The following is a 20,951-nucleotide window of genomic DNA, read 5'->3' on the forward strand; positions in this document are numbered from 1 at the left end:
AATATATCATATAAACATATATAACTTATGCATGTATTTATAATATCAACATGTATACAAGTTCATAATCATGGAACTATGAAAACAAATATAGGAAATAGACTTATCACAAGTCTTATTTCATTGCACTATATCTATAGTATGCACTCACATTAGCCTCACTTGATTTGAATTGATTCTAATTCTTCGATTGTTATGGAACTTGTTTAAACTCAATATCTACATAAACATAATTTCCAAGACGATTATCAGAAGCCTAAACCTTATAACTTTATGTTAATAACTTAAGCTAGTTTAATGAACCAAAATTTCATTTTTCCTTTAGGGGTATCGATACACTATGGGTGTATCGGTACCCAAATTAGCTTCAAAATTCACATTTCAAGGGGGTATCGATACACTGTCCGTGTATCGATACACTTATTACATTCGATGTTTTTCATTTAATTGTGTATCAGTACCTGTTGAAGGTGTACCGATACACTTTGCCTATAAATCATATTTTAGACACGGAAATTCCCTCTTTTTATCTTTTACACTTCATGTTTCCTCTCCTTTCATATTCTTAACTCACATACACATGCTTAAACTCATTTATACTCATTTATCACATCTTAAACCTCAAATTCCTATTCTCCATATAGAAATCAATAATCATACCAATTTTTCAATATACTCTGAATCCAATTTTATCACTTCATATCTCTTAATTAAGTTGATGACAAGTCAAACTTAGTTTCAAATTCAACTTATCAACTCTTTTCCAGAAATTCATTTAAAAACCTCTTACAGTTAATCTTTCATAACTTCTTCATTTTTTGATTTTAAGACAACTTAAGCTTTCATTAAGCTTAAGTATCACTTAAGGATCAAAACCCATACCTAAAATCAACAAATAATCAGCTAATCAGAAAACTCACCTTTGCTCCTTTGGGTTCACGGTGGAGAAGAAGAAGAAGGAAGAGATTTCTGGAGAAATCTCTCAACCTTATCCCCGTATATATGGGTAGTTCTGCGGTGCGGCGCCTAAAAAACGGCTAATATACGGCGTGACCGGTTAAACAAGTGACCGGTTAAAATTTAGACCGGTTATGTTATATTATTTAACCGGAAATATTATAAAGTACAATAACATACTAGGTAGCGCTTATATAATGTAATAGGTAGCGCTTATATTTACCTATTTTATAAGTAAACCGGTATATTTATACCGATAGCATTGCAAATTTACCTATTACATTATATTATATTGAAAGTGTTCATACTTTTTATAAAAAGGATCGATATTTCTTTTAAAGTTATGTAATTTATGTTTCAATTTTTTTTAATAGTGTTTCATGTTTTCCACCTACAATATTAATTTAATAATTTCATTTGCACAAAAAATTATTTGATTGTTTTGATATTTTATAAAATATTATTTAGAATTTTAATTTAATAATAATATCGTAACGTAAAAAATAAATCATTAGACGCCTATAATTACTAAATTAATATCTTAAAACTCACTCAAAAGATAACCTTAAATTAATGTTTTCCACAGTGAGCATTGCAAATTTACCTATTACATTATTATATTGAAAGTGTCCATACTTTTTATAAAAAGATCGATACTTCTTTTAAAGTTATGTAATTTATGTTTCAATTTTTTTAATAGTGTTTCATGTTTTCCACCTACAATATTAATTTAATAATTTCATTTGCACAAAAAATTATTTGATTGTTTTGATATTTTATAAAATAATATTTAGAATTTTTAATTTAATAATATATATATCGTAACGAAAAAAATAAATCATTAGACGCCTATAATTACTAAATTAATATCTTAAAACTCACTCAAAAGATAACCTTAAATTAATGTTTTCCACAGTGAAAAAAGTATGGACACTTTTATAAAAAGGATAGACACTTTACAATATAACCACTACCTATTACATTATATAAACGATACCTATTACATTATATAAGCGCTACCTATTACATCATATGTTTACCTATTATATTGAAAGTGTCCATACTTTTTATAAAAATGATCGATACTTTTTTTTAAAAGTTATGTAATTTATGTTTCAATTTTTTAACAGTGTTTCATGTTTTCCACCTACAATATTAATTTAATAATTTCATTTACACAAAAATTATTTGATTGTTTTGATATTTTATAAAATATTATTTAGAATTTTTAATTTAATAATAATATATATCGTAACGTAAAAATAAATCATTAGACGCCTATAATTACTAAATTAATATCTTAAAACTCACTCAAATGATAACCTTAAGAACACTTGAAGAAGCAAGAGAACAACTATCCAAGCAATCAAAAACGAGAAAATCCCAACATGATAACAACTGAACATATCATATCAATGTTCAAACTCAAGTTGTAGATTTGATTTCCTTTTGCTTGGCATCATATGAGATTTGGATTTTGATTTCCTTTTGCTTGGCACCATATGAGCTTTGGATTTTGATGAGCATCGGAAGTATTTCAGACTTATGATTTGGGTGGTACTCAACTTATGATTTTAGTTGCTATTTGTTACATTTCTTGTATACCACCCAGATCATACGCCCGAAACGTTTCTGACGCTTTAAAGTTGACCAAAAAATAAAATGGTCGGGATTTCCCTCGCGTTTATATGTTGGAAAAAAAAACAATGGAAATTAGGAATAATCAATGATAACATGCATATTGGCTTGGGCTAATATTTATAGTGGAGCCGAAATATATTGAAATTCAAACTCAAATTGAAATTTAAATTCAAACTCCAATTACATATGAAATGAATTTGAAATGCAGTGTTAAATTGAACATGAAAATTGCATAATTGATTCATACTGTTCAAGTAACATGCTTTATGAACCATCAAGCTAAAAGACAATATTGATTGAGTTCAAAGCTGAGTTGTGAGTGATGGAGTTGTCACACTTGTCACATGGTTGGAATAAAGTACTCACATGCGAGATAGATTGTTTTGTTATACATAACCCATCTCAACTGAATGAAAATATACATACAATATAATCAAACCAAAACATACTTACACAACAAATTTATATATAACAATGTTCAAATAATGTACCCACAAAAACGAAATTAATCCAATGAAAAAGAGTTATTTCTAACAAAGTCCGGAACATTATTTTTCCAAATAATGTACCCATAACAATGTTCAATTAATGTACCCACAACAATGTTTAATTGATTTGTTGTTTCATTTTCAATTTGAATTATTTGATTTAATAATTTCATTTGCACAAAAAATTATTTGATTGTTTTGATATTTTATAAAATAATATTTAGAATTTTTAATTTAATAATAATATATATCGTAACGTAAAAATAAATCATTAGACGCCTATAATTACTAAATTAATATCTTAAAACTCACTCAAAAGATGTATATACCTAAATATGTAGTTAACAAACATACCTAAATATGTAGTTATTGTACATACCTAAATTTAATGATAATATACTTGTAGTTATTGTACATACCTAAATATGTACTGCGAATTTAATGTTGTACCCACCCTTTAACTACCACTACCAATGCCACATCCTATTGAAAGCAGCACGACAGAAACATGTTCAAAATGAACCTTTGTTTACATCTCCATCAACTCCTGGAGCACTGAACTTGCACAACAAAATTTTGCCATGGATAATACTGATGTAGACAATGTTAAGCCAACCGAGGAATGCCATGAAGTACATAATGTTGATGAATCTGACAGATTGGTTGGTCAGCTCTTCTGTTCACGTGATCAAGCTTGGCACTTTTACAAGGGATTCGCACGGGAACATGGGTTTAGTGCACGTAAGGGAACAACACGGCTTGACGTGGAAGGGAATGTGAAGACACAAGAATTTTGTTGTTCCAAAGAAGGGTTTCGAGTATCAAAAGTCAATACTGTTGATCGTCAACGTGCTCATACGCCAGTCACAAGAACAGGATGTAAGGCTAGAGTCGTAGTTACAGCAACAAATACAAACGATCAGTGGGTTATAAGTAAGTCTGATCAGAAACATAATCATGCATTGTGTACATCTGCTATGACACCATTTATGCGTTCTAATAGAGCTGTAAGTAAGGCTGATATCGATGAGGCAACAACATTGAAAGAGGTCGGTGTTGGCCCGTCACAAGTAATGAACTATTTAACGCAGCAGGCAGGGGGCTATCATAATGTTGGATTTACACATAAAGACCTCTACAATGCACTTCAAAGAGGTAAAGCAAAGGAAATCGTCGATGGGGATGTGAATGCTCTTATTGCCTACTTTGATTATAAGAAACATGATGATCCCGGGTTTTTTATGACATACTCGGTAGACGAATCGGGGGCATTGTATAATCTTATTTGGTCGGATTCTACATCGAGATCGGATTACACATGCTTCGGTGATGTAATTGCGTTCGACACAACGTACAAAGATAATTTGTATGGTCGACCAATTATGCCTATTGTTGGTGTCAATCATCACCATAACACAATTGTGTTTGCCACTGCCATAATCGCTGACGAGACGTCTCAATCTTTCGAGTGGGTGCTACAGAATTTTTTAGAAGCCATGATGAATAAATCACCTATTTCTGTTGTAACCGATGGGGATAGGGCAATGCAGAGGGCTATCAAATCTGTTATCCCTTATGCTAAGCACAGATTATGTTCTTGGCATCTTTCTCGCAATGCACAAGCTAACATCGGTGACCCAAAGTTTACAGCAGCATTCTCAAAATGCATGGCTTCCTGGTGGACAACCAAGGAATTTGATATTCAATGGCGTTCAATTGTTTCAGAATTCAACGTCCAAAAGCATCCATGGGTGATTGAGAAGGGAAATACACGACACTTATGGGCACAAGCATATCTAACCGGTCATTTCTTTGCCAATATTCGCTCAACACAAAGGTGCGAGTCTATGAATGCTTCACTAGCTATTGCACTGAAACACAAGAAGACATATTTAGATGTTGTTCGTGCAATTGAAGATGGAATTAGTAGAATGCGTATGAACGAGTTGAAAGCGGATTACTTAAGTTCCCATACGAAGCCCTTCAAGATCACAAAACTGGTCGACCTTGAAAGCCATGCCGCTGCGATTTTTACCCGCGAATCTTTTCGTGTGTTCCAAGATGAACTTATACGGGAGACATTGTACCGGATTGAGGCAGAGATTAAGTCCTTATCAGATGAATGTCAACATTATATTTTGTCAAAGTACGCAGAAAAAAATAGGAAATTTGAAATTAGTTTTGATTCTCGTACGAAAACTCTAATTTGCTCCTGCAAAAAATTCGAGACCGTTGGACTTCCGTGTCGCCATCAACTTCACATTTGAAGCAATTGGACTACACATATTTGCCCGGGACTTTGATTCAAAGTAGGTGGACTAATGATGCGAAGGCTTCTGCACCAGCTATGTTGATTTGAATGTGTCTCCAGAAGTGATGCAAATGGCAAGGTTCGCTGCTCTACGTTCAACGTCAAGTAGGTTATGCTACATTGCATCAAAGACAGAGTCTTTCAAAACCGCAAGAGATGAGATGAAAAAACTAATAGAAGAATTAGAAAACTCGTTTGGTTTGAATCATTCAGTCAACCAGAGCATTGTAGTAAACAATGTTCGTGACCCTCAACGAAAACAACGCAAGCGAAAAGAAGTGCCGAAGAACAAGGTCGAGAAGAAAATTAGGCGATGTGGGTACTGCAACGGTGAGGGGCATAACAAACTAACATGTCCTCAAGTCAAGCTCAGTTTGAGTACAAGCACACAGCCTACATCAACTGATTTTTTCGAAGACGGAATGAAATGACAACGATCTCCATATAATATATCGTAAGTATCAACATGACTCCTATTGTATCTACATATAAATATTTTGAATGAAGGAAGAAAAACCGCGTTACTTAAAATTACCGACACTTTTTAAATGGTATCGACACATTTTCTTCCAATCTGGACATAAAGTACCGACACAATATTATAAAGTGTCGATATAGGTTGTAGACCTATTCGCGCATAAAACCGGTATATTTATATCGGTTATATTACAAAATTATCTATTACATTATAATTATGGGTTCCGATGTGTAAATGTCGACACTTTTTTAAATCGTATCGACACATTTTTCTTCCAATATGGACATAAAGTACCGACACAATATTAAAAAGTGTCGATATAGGTTGTAGACCTATTCGCGCATAAAACTGGTATATTTATACCGGTTATATTGCAAATTTACCTATTTTATTATAATATGTTGAAAGTGTCCATACTTTTTATAAAAATGATCGATACTTTTTTTAAAGATATGTAATTTATGTTTCAATATTTTTTAAGTATGTTTCATGTTTTCCACCTACAATATTAATTTAATAATTTCATTTGCACAAAAAATTAGTTGATTGTTTTGATATTTTATAAAATAATATTAAGAATTTTTAATTTAATAATAATATATACCGTAACGTAAAAAATAAATCATTAGACGCCTATAATTACTAAATTAATATCTTAAAACTCACTCAAAAGATAACCTTAAATTAATGTTTCCACAGTGGAAAAGTATAGACACTTTATAAAAAGGATAGATACTTTACAATATATTAAAAAAGTATAGACACTCAAATGTGTATACACAATATAATCACACCAAAATATAAATACACAAGAATGTTCAAATAATGTACCGACAAACAAAATTAATCCGATGAAAAAGGGTTGTTTCTAACGAAGTACGGAACATTAGAGGCCTTCAACAAATTTTCCAAATACTCTCGTATGTTTCCGCCTTTTTCTGAGGACATACATAAATAATTTCAATTATCAAACTAATGAGGTGCAATTTTACTAACAATAAATTAAATTCGCATAAGCATGAATAAATTTGTGTCATACCTAGAGCTTTGTCGTTCGAATGGGAAGCAGCGTCAAAGGTATGTGGACATATGTAATTGTATTTCTATATAAATACATAAGTTGTTAAAATAATCAATGTCTGAACACCTGTTCAACTGGAAAAACATATTGCATAAATGCAACTTACCGGATTATAAATCATTTTTTCCGCTGAATCATCGACCAAAAGTGTATTTAGCTCGTTAAAATCTGGACACGCATTCCAAACATCATTGAGATCTTTACAGTAGGTAACAGAATCGTATGTTTTGCATTTTTTTTGATCCTGTTCACAAACAGTCGAACATAAATATGTAGGAATCATAGACAACGAAAAGTCAGCAAACTGTAATGACATTTATCTTACCCACACGAATAGAAAATGCTCGGAAAATACAGGTAGTTTCTCAAGTACACGGTCGACGTTATGCCTGAGATTGTAATCAAGTTTGAATGTTAACATTCAAATGTATATTAACGATTTTGACTACAGTAATTCAATTGCCTCAAACATGTTCTAACCTCATCTTTGAAGACCAAAGGGCAACAACAAAATTGTCGACACAAAATTGCATAAATTCAAATAATCCTCTTCTGAGGACAACATCTACAACATGAAGAAAATGAGATTAAAGTTCTACGCTTATATGTTAAAATAATGGATACAAAAGAATAGAATTAAAACCTGCCGGCAGTCTTGGGATGTAGGCAAGGACACCATTGAGATCAAAAATTAAAAGTTTTCTTGAAGGCGGCGTTGCAGACACGATATACTTGTTTGGATCATCATCTTCATCATCATCATCATCATCGTCATCATCTTCATCGCCAGCTTCATCGTCATCATCATCGTCATCTTTATCGTCAGCTTCATCTTCTGCGACCGCTTGGTTGTCCAAATCTGTTAAAAGAAAATAAAATAAAGTTCAGAACGTGTAAATGTTAAGAAACATAGATAATGAATTACCTAACTCGTTTGATGTCGTTGACGTAATTCGTTACGCAACATGGAGACTTCACGTTGCAATGATGAAATATCGGATCGCATTCCACTCACAAGGGAATCAATATGCTCCCGAAAATTGACCATGTATTCCATCACGGTCTTAATTGTGACATCCTCTGCAACTGGAGCTTCTTCCATCATTGCGTCTCCACTTGGTTGCTCTTCTTCATGGCCAACGGGGTCCATTTCCTCCCTCTCTTGATCTAATCCGACCTCCTTGACACGCTTCCAACCGAGTTTTTCAACAAAATCATATCCCGCTTTTTTAATAAATACCATGTCAATCTTGCGGGTTAATCGAACAGGGGCGTCATGCGAAAAATCAACTTCCTTCTTCTTCAACAGATGGGTGATGACACATCCATATGGTAGTGTAGTTGAAATTGTTGCTCCCTTTGTGACCATATATACAATTGTATTAAATATGAGTTTTGCAATGTTTGGAGCCGTTTTGGATTTATACTTTGCTATCCACCAATAATCGCTGTCTCGAAGCGTTGAATGTTTTCCCCACTAGGCCGGATATACCATGTGAGCATTTTGTGAAACACTCTCGACTCTACATCGAGGTGAATTGGGCTATTTCTAGTAACCCGTTTAATTGTAGACCAATCTACACCATTTTCATCTGAATCCCCTGTATTCGCTACACCTAAACCCTCCGCAATAGTTTCTGGAGATATATATATCCTTCCCCATGACATGTGTATTAATTCCTATTATATTAGTCTTATTAGGCTCGTGCTGTAAGGAAGCATTGTTGTAGAAGACTCTAACTAGGTTGGGATAATATCTTGGTTCTACACCAAGGAATTCAAGCCAACCCCAAGATGTAAATGTGGATTTAAAACTAAATGCATATTTATCATCAAACAAGAAACCCAGGTCAATGACACGTTCGGGACGAATCTTCCTTACTTTAAAACTCGTCTGCCATCTTTGTTTCTCCATGTCGGATCTAAAGTTCAGAGTTTCGAAGGACCTGATTTCCTCAGAAGAATCGTTTGTTACAGAAGGAGGTGGTTGAGAAGAACTGGGTTGAGAAGAGCTTTGAGAAAGACCTCGCTTCTGACGCTGACGTTTTGGAGCCATTTTGGTTGGATGCTACCCCTATTACAATGGAACACAAACACATTCAGGATAAAAACTCCAATATAGAAATCAATCAAACCCATAAAATATCGATAAATTTACCTGAATATCTGATCGTCACTTATGATAACGGTAGAAGAAAGAGGAAGATCTGCCTGCTTGCCTTATGTTTAGGGTTTCTCGATTAAGAGTACTATATATCGTAAACGGTGGAAAACACTTGATATTTAAATTAGTATCGACACAAACTATATTAGTGTCGACACATTATTTAGACATATTCTCTCATAAAACCGGTATAATTGTACCGGTTAGATTGAAAAATTACATATTACATTATACTTTTGGGTTCGATGATTTTGGGATCGACACTTTTTATATATGGATCGACACTTTATGGGTGCACCTGTTTCCATTCATTCTGGAAAAAAATATCGACACAAACTATATTAGTGTCGACACATTATTTAGACATATTCTCTCATAAAACCGGTATAATTGTACCGGTTAGATTGAAAAATTACATATTACATTATACATTTGGGTTCGATGATTTTGGGATCGACACTTTTATATATGGATCGACACTTTATGGGTGCACCCTGTTTTCCATTCATTCTGGAAAAAAATATCGACACAAACTATATTAGTGTCGACACATTATTAGACATATTCTCTCATAAAACCGGTATAATTGTACCGGTTAGATTGAAAAATTACATATTACATTATACTTTTGGGTTCGATGATTTTGGGATCGACACTTTTTATATGGATCGACACTTTATGGGTGCACCCTGTTTTCCATCATTCTGGAAAAAAATATCGACACAAACTATATTAGTGTCGACACATTATTTATACATATTCTCTCATAAAACCGGTATAATTGTACCGGTTAGATTGAAAAAATTACATATTACATTATACTTTTGGGTTCGATGATTTTGGGATTGACACTTTTTATATGGATCGACACTTTATGAGTGCACCCTGTTTTCCATTCATTCTGGAAAAAAATATCGACACAAACTATATTAGTGTTGACATATTATTTAGACATATTCTCTCATAAAACCGGTATAATTGTACCGGTTAGATTGAAAAATTACATATTACATTATACTTTTGGGTTCGATGATTTTGGGATCGACACTTTTTATATATGGATCGACACTTTATGGGTGCACCCTGTTTTCCATTCATTCTGGAAAAAAATATCGACACAAACTATATTAGTGTCGACACATTATTTAGACATATTCTCTCATAAAACCGGTATAATTGTACCGGTTAGATTGAAAAATTACATATTACATTATACTTTTGGTTTTCGATGTTTTGGGATTGACACTTTTTTATATGGATCGACACTTTATGGGTGCACCCTGTTGGCCATATTGTAAATTTGCCTTTTACTTCCAAGTATCAACATGACCCTTAATGTGTATAAGAAACATGTACAACAACATACTGCTAACTTTTCTCATCTCATTCATAATTATATTCACATACAAAAATATAATCGTATACAAAATTATAAATCTTATACAAAATTAACCCTACATTTACATCATTGCATCCTTTGTTATTCTTATGTAATATTGCAGCTTTTGTTATCTCCTGTCTTCGTTCATTTTGATTGTGGCTTACGAGATCGTTTAATACTCGCGATCGATCCCAGTCTCCAACAACCTATATTCAAATTGTCAGAACGTTAAGTATTGTCAACTACAGCATTCAATCTACGACTTTTAACAATTTTACCACAAACGATTTTTTCTATCCACTTACAAAATCACCAGTTGCCCCTGTAGAACCGATCGATTCCATCCACATCATCACATACATGCCGCAATCATATCTGTTACAAAATTTGAAAACCACACATGTCAATTATGATGAATACTGCATAAATTAAGCTTTCTATTTGTGATAACATCTCATACCCATTCAATTGCTTATTCTTCTTATGCTCCACAAATTTGAAATTTTTCAAGGGATACTTTCCTAGAGATCCACAGGACTCAACCAAAATGCGTTTCTTATTATAAGAATCTAATATTTTAATCTGCATTAAAATAGAAGAAGTTATGCACCAAAAAAATTATACATTATAATTTACATAACGTCCTTTCATAACAAACTAACATACATACCAATCTCTTAGCATCCTTCACTCTCTGTTTAGCTGCTTCAGTTGTAAACATACTATCATATATTGTTACAACATGATCTACCATATCCAACACCAACAGATACCAATGTGAATTATGGTAGTTTATTGTGATCATGATCTGCAACAAATTTCACACCCAATTTGACAAAATTCAACATTCTATATCCGAAAACATCATTTGCAATTGGTATGGTGTCTTACCTTCTCACAGTCGGTGAATTTCACATAGTTATCCAATATGACACCCCAGAAGGTAGAAATACTCTCAACACTTTCTTTGTTGTTGGCTTCCAACGCCTATTGCTGTAATTACGCAACAAACATTATTAATTTACCGTCTATAACACTACTTTTCAATATTTATTAATTTAACTCACCACTAAGAGGTATGGAAGGTAGCCAATCCTCCGGAGTGACTTTTGAGAATCGTAGCATATGGTCCAGGCGAGCAAATCGATAACCTAACAAAATTAATTACACAATCAGAACATATTCAATAAGTTTTAACATTTTCTACTTTCTACTTACCACACCGCCAACCCATTCCGTAGGCTTCAACGTTGCAACGTCGTATACAGTAGCGAATTGATTTCCCATTGAGATTACAGAATATCTGTATGAATCATTAGGATTAATATGTTGTCATGAAATATTTAAATATCACTCACAAAACAATATATTTCACTTACCCCGTTTCTAACTCGCTATTCCATAAATAATCACAAATTGCAGCTTCGATGTCATCAATTCCGCTTGGAATATCCGCTTTTTCAACCTACAATTTTGCATACAAATTTTTGTCACAACAACATAATAAAAATCAAATTAAGTATTCTTTTATTAAACTTACCTTCTGCTTCTTCTTCTGGGGTGCAGGACATTCCGAATCCAAAACTGCTGCTATAACACTCTCCGGTGTATAAATGACATCGACTTCCTTCCTCCTCATTTCTTCCATCTCTTCTTCTCTCCTCCCTCTTTTCTTCATATTTTTTCAGTTCATCGTACTTTTTTTCTACATAGCTCTTCATCTCTTTATTTCACCCTTCAATTGAGCTCCTTCATCCGAGTATTTATCAACCACCCCCTTCACCCCCGTAAGTTCACTCCTCAAATCCACAACCTCCTTCACCACTCCCAAATTTTTCTCCCGTCACCATCTTAATATCACCCCTTAACACCCCAACTTCTTCACCACTTCACCCCTCAACACCTCTACTTCTTCACCACTCCATCTATTTTTCCTTCCACTACCCCCTTATGCCTCTCGAGTGTATCTTCGACTCTCTCGAGTTTCTCTACGACTTGATCAAGTTTCTCTTCGACTCTTGATTGTCTTTGCATGATTTCAAATTGGATTTTTTTGATATCAGCCAATTCAGACATCAAAATGTCGAAGTTACTCTGTTTTGCTTCACCGTCGTCCCACTCACCGTCATCCCCCAATACAACCATCCCTCCTTTCTTCTCCTCTGCCTCCACTGCCTCCTCTACATCCTTGCCAATAACCTTCAAAATTAAATTACAATATTAAGACATTGATTATATTCTTAATATTATTTAATTACATTTATTACCATTTCTTGCTTCTTCCCTCTATCCAACTTCAACTTCACCATCACTCTAACCACCTCTTCCTTCCCCCATGCACGGATGCGTGCCACTCTGGTTCTTTCATAAGCCGGCACTGCCTCACAGCCCGACCAAAAATCGAACAGTGCAACCTGCATTTATAATAAAATTTATATTTTTATATAAAAACACAAAAAAGTGATTCAACTCATTTACCTCTAAGATTGCTATGCACCCTTTGAGGTATCTCTGACTGCCCTTTTTAAAGGTGATTATTGATTCAATCAATCTCGAATGGATATATTCAGCCCAATTGAATTCACCCTTCAAGCTTTCATCGCAAATGAGCTTCATATATTCCTTGTTCGTTGACGTATCACCCGTTGGACAAAGAAATATCCAGACAAGGTACAATAGAACTCGGGCCTTCAGCTCATCCCCCCAGTAAGATCCACTTTTGATATCCTCTTCAACTTCAGCATATGTCACCTTATGATTCAAACCATATTTGGAGGCAAGTGCTTTCCAGTTCTTACTCTACAGACTTCTATAACACTTTTGCCTTTGTTTTGTACCCCCAATACGGCTGCAGCAGTCGATACCCCCAGAGGGAATGAATAATCACCATACTTAGCCATACATTGACTGACGTCAAATTGTGCCATCAAGGATTGACACAATTCCCTCCGAATAGGTCGATCCCTTACTCCGATCAACGATCCAAAACCTATTTCTCCCAGCACATTCAACTGACCCTTCTCCTTAAGGTGTTTAATTAATAAATTCACCCTTTTAATGCTGCATCTTGTCGACACTTCCTACATTTTTTAACAATAGATAATGTTATAGTTCTTATATATTTTGTATCAACGTATTTACAAGTTTAATGAATACCTTATTTTCATGTGCTTTCCTCCGTTCTTTGTATTCTTTACTATCATTCCTTGACTGTGTGATGTAAGGTTCCTTTTCAGCATCACTCATTGAATTCCATTTGGACCTCACATCTTTTTTCACCTAATATTAAACATAAACATTTCTTAATCAATACATTAACACTAAATACTAATACTACTCAATGTCAATTTCATTTTACATACCGAACCGCTCTGTGTGCCATCTCCCTTTATCCTTTTGCATTCGGCCATACTGTTAACATTTAAAATTTGTAATCAATTTAAAGTTTATCGATACTTTAATCCAATTACCATTTCAACAATAATAACAAAAAGACATTGATACTTACTAGAAGTACATATATCCACCCTTTGGTTGCTTTCGAGTCTCGGCCTCAATTTCAAAGTCATCTGCTCCACCAACAATTTTCCAACCCATTGACTCCATTTTTCCTTCATATATCAGTTTACGCAAATCAAATTATTTTGTTACATACACTTTTCAATATACAAATATAGATAACTACTCTTGTGGTAAAACGGTTTTCTTCAAAAGAATTTGAATGGCCACACCAAAATGTGTCGGCACATTTATACAACCTATAATATCATTTTCTACCTATAATATTTAATAAAAGTATCGACATTTATATTTTTCCTTGAATATCTATTTCTACCTGCAATCGGTCCCAAATGCTTCCTTACTCCAAAACCCCAAACAACACATAAAAAACCCTATCGCGATTACTGTAATAATAAAAAATTAGGATTTCGACAACATACTTTTCGATTCGACTGCAGCAACAAACAAACAAACTTCGCTTTAGAAACGCCTTCTGAAATGCAGCAACAATTACTCTTCGATTTCAAAAACTCGTCCGTTCTATCTTTTTTCAGAGGATATTTAGCTATGGCCTTTATATTTTCATCGGATATGTTATTTATATTTAATCGATACAAATACAAAAGTGTCGATACTTTTATGTCAGGTGTCGATACTTTCGAAAGGATAATTACCTATTTCTTTGAAAGTGTCGATAATTTATTACACGTACTTACGAAAGTATCGACACTTTCAATATATCCGGTATCATTTTACCGGTTTTATCATTTTGATACCGGTTTTATCATATTTTTACTTGTTATATCGTTGTGGATCGATGTATTTTTTTTAAAGTATCGACACATTATAGGCGCTATAACTGCTTCTCTTTTAAATTCACAAAGTGTCGATCCTTATATAACGTATCGACACTTTTAAATTTACCGGTTTTATCATTTTGTTACCGGTTTATCATATTTTTACCTGGTATCGTTTTGGATCGATATATTTTTTAAAAGTATCGACACTTTTTAGGATTTAAAACTGCTTTGAAAGTTATGTAATTTATGTTTCAATTTATTTAATAGTGTTTCATATTTTCCACCTACAATATTAATTTAATAATTTAATTTACACAAAATTTTATTTGATTGTTTTGATATTTTATAAAATATTATTTAGAATTTAAATTTAACAATATTAACCAAATATAATAATAAATATGTTTTCAACAGTGAAATAAGTATGGACACTTTTATAAAAATGATATATACTTTTTTGAAAGTTATGTAATTTATGTTTCAATTTTTTTAATAGTGTTTCATGTTTTCCACCTACAATATTAATTTAATAATTTCATTTACACAAAAAATTATTTGATTGTTTTGATATTTTATAAAATATTATTTAGATTTTAAATTTAACAATATTAACTAAAGATAATAATAAATATATTTTCACAGTGAAATAAGTATGAACACTTTTATAAAAAGGATAGATAATTTACAATATAACAGGTAAAAATATGACAAAACCAGATTCATTATGACAAAACCGGTAAAATTTACTTGATATGTTAAAAGTATGGACACTTTTATAAAAAGGATAGATACTTACCGATAACCAAAGTTTACCGGTTACCAAATTTTTTAATAGTTTTTCATATTTTCTACCTAAAACATTATTAGTTGTCAACATAATAGGTACCGCTAAACCGAATTTATTAAATACATTTTAATGTATCCGGTAATGCTGTATATTAGCCGTATATTAACCCGCCTTTCCTGAGACATTCCCCGTATATATCCTTATTTTATCCATTTTTAAGTCAAATGACCATTTTGCCCTTTAATTCCTTTTAATAATTACTAACAACCCTTCATAACTTATTCCCAAATAAGTCATTGAACTATTCAACTATTCTACTTTAATCACCAAATTCTGAAGTTTTACAATTTAGTCACTAACCCGTAGTTTGGGATGTTACATACAACGCAAATGATCATGATTTTCTTTTTTTAAAAATATCATGTAATTCTAGTGATTTTTACACTACAGGAAAAATCACCAAAATAATTTTGACTACATCTTATATGAACTATTTTTCCTCAAACCATTATTTAAGTAAAATTGTCTATTTATCCCAAATATGTTTATTAAAAGTTTATTTAACTTATGATCACTAATAAATTGTCTTTCCTATTCAAGCTTATAATTAGTAATTTTTTAAGTCTATGGATTGAAATAAAAATTAAACTATTTTATTAACATGTCACATTATTAAATTAATAATATTTAACATTTTAAATATAATAATATAAATATTTAAAATTTAATTTTGAATGTACAAATATTAAAGCATGTAACCATTTTGATAGTGTACCCTTATATTTTCATGGTTTAAATATAAAATAAGTATCTAAACTATATCGTTTTTTTACAAATGCCTAAAGTATTTTTGACTTATTTATATGCCTAACATTACAAACGTTATCATTTTAGGTATTCAGTCCATCAACGACTTTAATTTTCCACGTTAAATGATATGTGTAACAATCTAATAAATTTAAAATTTTTACATTTTAAAAATAGCTTAAAAATATATTTTTCTAAAAAAAACTACTCGCATCCCCCCTCTCTCTTCCCTCCCCTACCAAACTTTCTACAAAGTTCTTCATGGCCAAATGCCCCAAAGCTCAAACGATCCATCAAATGGTCAAAAGTTTGGCTGTCATAGTTGGTTAAACGATCGATTATCACGATCCAACAAAAGAATTTAAAGAATTGAGTATTTGAGATTTTAGGAATTAAGATTTTTTTGAGAAATTAAGAATTTATGGATTGAAATGTAAGAATTTTGGATTTTGAAATTATAGTAAGGGTTATGACTGGTCAGTGGGTGGTCGGTGATGTATAGGTGAATTTTCGTCGGCGAATAGAAGGTCAGAGATGACCGTTGTTAGAGTAAAGGGGACTAGAATAAGAGATTTTTAGAGTTTAGAGCTTTTGTGATATTTTAAAAAATTAGAGTTTTCTCAAAAATAAAATTATTTTAAAGTTTTTTTAAAAACACCTGGTTGTAATGTGCTTGTTATATATCTAAGACCAATTTTATTATTATTTTTGGTTAAATAAAATAATTATAAAATAATATTTATTTTAAATATTCTTGATCATTTAATAATGAATATTCAAATCTATCTATTATAATGATGGGTGCTTAACAACAACGCTTACGTCAACCAAACAATTCGTGCACCTACCATTTTTATTAGTTAAGTTCATTTGGTTAGTCTATTAATTTTGATATTCAGGGGAAAATTTCTATTCTCCCTATGAAGTTAAGGGGAAAACTACAATTATTAAGTTGGATGTGAAGCAGATACCCTTGAGATTTCTTCTTCTCTCAGTGAAGAACTATGTTGCATGGGGACGGCAGAGGAAGGTCGTTTTAAGTACCCGAAACGTCTATGGCACGGGGACGATACAGGGACGGTCGGGGTACGTATCATGAACGTGTCACGGTGACAGGGTACGACCGAACAATACGAAGACGTTTCGGTACTCGTTGGGGATATTTCGGTACTCGCTGGGAACGTTTCGGGGACAACATGTGACTAGCACATATGTCCCTGTGTATTTTACCTCCTTCTCCTTCACTTGATGATCTTCGCAGGGAAACTGCTAATTCTCGTTGAAGGTAATAATAAACTTATGTTTTTAATGTCCAGTTCTGAAAAATTTTCATTAACTTGCAATTGATTATTTTTCTTCTTTCTTCACGTCTTTAGGAACTAAAAACTAATTGTTATGGATTCAAATCTCTATTCTTTTTTTTTTTCTAATGAAATCTAGATATGTTGTATTGAGAAGGCGGCTGCTATTGGATCCGCATGTTCCCAAGAATGGAGGAAGTAATTCCCTTGATATTGTCAAGGACAACCCACTCTCACAAAACCCAGGTAATTACAATTCATGACTGAACCAAAACCATTTTTTTAGTATGGATACATACATATATATATATATATATATACATGTTAATATCACATTTTTTTGCATGGATGGTCTTAAATATAATTTCAGAATGGACACGATTAATAAAATGAGTAAATAGTCCGAATAAAATTCAGATTTTATTGTGAATACGAGTTCACCCTAAACATGCAGTGAAATAAATTAAATTCGAGTCGCGCCAAAGATTTTTTTACATCCACTACAATCTTCGTCTTTTATCAAAGAGTTCTAGTCAATACGAAGATGAGAAAATCAAGATGTGAGATGTTGGTGTAGATGCTTTTGATTCATTGAGAGATGTTAGATATTTAGAGTTTGTCGAACTCTCACTTGATATGGCTGATATAAAGAGCGAGTTAATCTCGAAAGATGTTAAATTTTTTTTTTTGTGTTGTTTAATATTTTTCTATACTTAATATTATTGTTTTAGTCTTAAAATTTGACACTTTAATATTATGGTTTGATTATAAATTTTATTATTCTAGAATTAATATTATGGTTTAAATATTGAGATTTAACATTTTAATATTATGATTTGTTTATAAATTTTATTATTCTAAATTTAATATTATAGTTTGAGTCTTGATATTTAACTTTATATATAAATTTTTACATCTATTTATAATTTTAAAATTATTTTATATATTATACCTTACTAAATAAATTGTCGTTTCTGTCCCGTATACATATAGTGCAATATAGGTGAAGAACCCCTAAAAGGAGGAAAAGACGGACACTGTAAGAACTAGAAAATCTAGCCTCTTTTTTACTGCCTTACTTTGTTTTCTGCCCTTCTTTATTTCCATTTGTTTTCTCCGTAGTGATCTGGAGGTGAGTTTGTGGTTTTGTCCATCATCAATGGAGATTAATGTAGGCTTAGCTTTGTTTCCGAGACGACTCTATCATTTTTTTATATTCCAACATTTCTAAACTCATTTTTTTAAAAATATCAAGCTTTTATTTTTTATTTTTTGATGTTTGGGTTTATAAATTTCAGGTCCTTTTGTTGATCAGTGGATAAAAGAGGATATTTTTTTAGGAATAATCATCGGGTCATGGCAGTGGTTGAGAATTCTTCTAATCAAGATGCGGCTGCAACAACAGTGGCATCAAACGATCAGGATCAGTCAAATACGAGATTAAATCAGAACGATCAGGGGTTATATAACACGATCGGTAGTTTCCATCATCGATCCAACGGCGGAAATTTACAGAGGAGCAATGGTGGTGCTGGGGATGAAGTTGGGTATAGCTTCAAGAGAGAGATGAGAGAGTTGCAAGAACTTTTCTCTAAGCTTAACCACATGGCTGAAGAGTTCGTTCCTCATTCAGTTGTTAATCATGGACTCAATGGTGGGTGTTTCACTGACAACTCTTTTCTGCAAAACAACAATTACATCTCAAGGAACGGCCAGGCAAATGAAAATGGTGCCGCTAGGCGGGTATGCCATCGAAAACCCATTTATTGATTGGTTTCTTTGTTTACTGTTAAATTACCAACATTAGTCATCTTGGAGTTAAAAAAATAATGGTAGAGAACAAAATGAATAAAATCGGATTGATTGGGTTGTCAAGATTTTTTTTTTGTGTTTCTTTGGTTTAGTAGAGGTTTCAGTTCATGTACATTTTAGGAAGTATTCAATTTCAAAGTTCATTTTTCAAATATTAACAAATTCCTATCGTACATCATCTCAATTATAGAAGAGAGCATCATCTAATCTCATGGATTTGTTCATTGATTTTGTTATTTTCTCAGAAGAAAATTTTCAATCAAGGTAAAAGGAGATTGAACAACAGGACAAGTATGGCCCAGAGAGATGAGCTCATCCGTAGAACTGTTTATGTGTCTGATATTGATCATCAGGTATGTATAGTGAGTATTCTGAGCTTGTTAGGATGCTGCTATTACTTCTACAGTCTCCTCTCTTTGTTATTTGGATTCATGCAGTCTTTTGCTTGTCGGGATGTAGGTCACTGAAGAGCTGCTTGCAGGTTTATTTGTGAGTTGTGGGCAGGTGATATGGTGTTCTTTGCTTGTCTTAGCAGTTTTCATCGAGGTGATGTATCTCAATGAATATTGTTTCTTATGAAGGTGGTTGACTGCCGCATTTGTGGTGATCCAAATTCTGTACTAAGGCGATAGGGGTATTATAGCTGAGGCGCAAGGCGCGCCTTATTGAATTGAGGCACAATTAATATATATATATATATATATATATATATGCAGATTTTACCCTATTATCATCCTTCGTTCCTTCTAACATTCTTCGTTTTTATAACCCCAAGCAAAGTCGATCCTCTAACAGAATATTACCCTAATATCACAGCAACTCATTGTTGTTGTCACTGTTACAAGCATGTATTCCTTTTTTTTTGTTGACAAATCTGTTCTATTTTTATTATAACTATTTCGGTTGGCAATGGTAAAGGGAACATAAGATCATCCATGTGCTAACAGTAGTAGGGCTCATGTGGTGCAGAATATAGACAAAATACTGTTCCCATTCATTTCATTCAACATTTTTCACTGTCAAATTATTGACCCAAATCCCAGATTTACAAAAGCCTAACTGTGTTTTCCCTAGCCCCATGCAAAAGCTGTGCTTCATAAACTACACGTTCCTACATTATTTTCCACCAAAATGACCATTTCATCGTCTCTTAATAACCCAGAGATCCTTCTCTTCCTTAAAAACCTATACTTTCAATACTATTTCCCTATAACAAAACCCTAACATCTTTCCCCCGTCTTCCTAAAATCTCCCAAAAAGAAACCCAGATAGAATCAGTCAACCACTAGCAGATATGCTAAAGTTGAGTCAATACGTCCATTCATGAGGCAACCCCATATCATGATTCATTCCTTGTTGCCTGAAATTGCATTGTTTTTGGTTGCCTAACACGTTCCCACCACTTCGAAGTTTCAAAGCAGCATCAGTGTCAGCAGCAGAAT

The 20,951-nt window shown here is 32.8% G+C and overlaps 1 protein-coding gene across 3 annotated transcripts; it reads left to right on the forward strand.

Moving 5' to 3' along the window:
• The first annotated feature begins 18,744 nt into the window (after positions 1–18,744).
• LOC120205121 (polyadenylate-binding protein-interacting protein 11-like) lies at positions 18,745–20,191 on the forward strand. Of its 3 annotated transcripts, none has more exons than XM_039205050.1 (5): positions 18,745–18,829; positions 18,996–19,440; positions 19,755–19,862; positions 19,969–20,013; positions 20,091–20,191. In XM_039205050.1, the coding sequence occupies exons 2-5, from the start codon at positions 19,054–19,056 to the stop codon at positions 20,139–20,141; spliced, it is 591 nt and encodes a 196-aa protein (XP_039060981.1). In that variant the 5' UTR covers positions 18,745–18,829; positions 18,996–19,053; the 3' UTR covers positions 20,142–20,191. The 3 variants fall into 3 exon arrangements, with proteins under 3 accessions (XP_039060981.1, XP_039060989.1, XP_039060985.1); XM_039205058.1 differs by lacking the exon at positions 18,745–18,829 and having other exon boundaries at positions 18,846–19,194; positions 19,225–19,440; positions 19,947–20,013; positions 20,091–20,134; XM_039205054.1 differs by lacking the exon at positions 18,745–18,829 and having other exon boundaries at positions 18,849–19,194; positions 19,225–19,440; positions 20,091–20,190.
• Positions 20,192–20,951: the final 760 nt, after the last annotated feature.

Source organism: Hibiscus syriacus, unplaced genomic scaffold (assembly GCF_006381635.1).
Source record: "Hibiscus syriacus cultivar Baekdansim isolate YM2019G1 unplaced genomic scaffold, ASM638163v2 tig00000376_pilon, whole genome shotgun sequence".
Lineage (NCBI taxonomy): Eukaryota > Viridiplantae > Streptophyta > Magnoliopsida > Malvales > Malvaceae > Hibiscus > Hibiscus syriacus.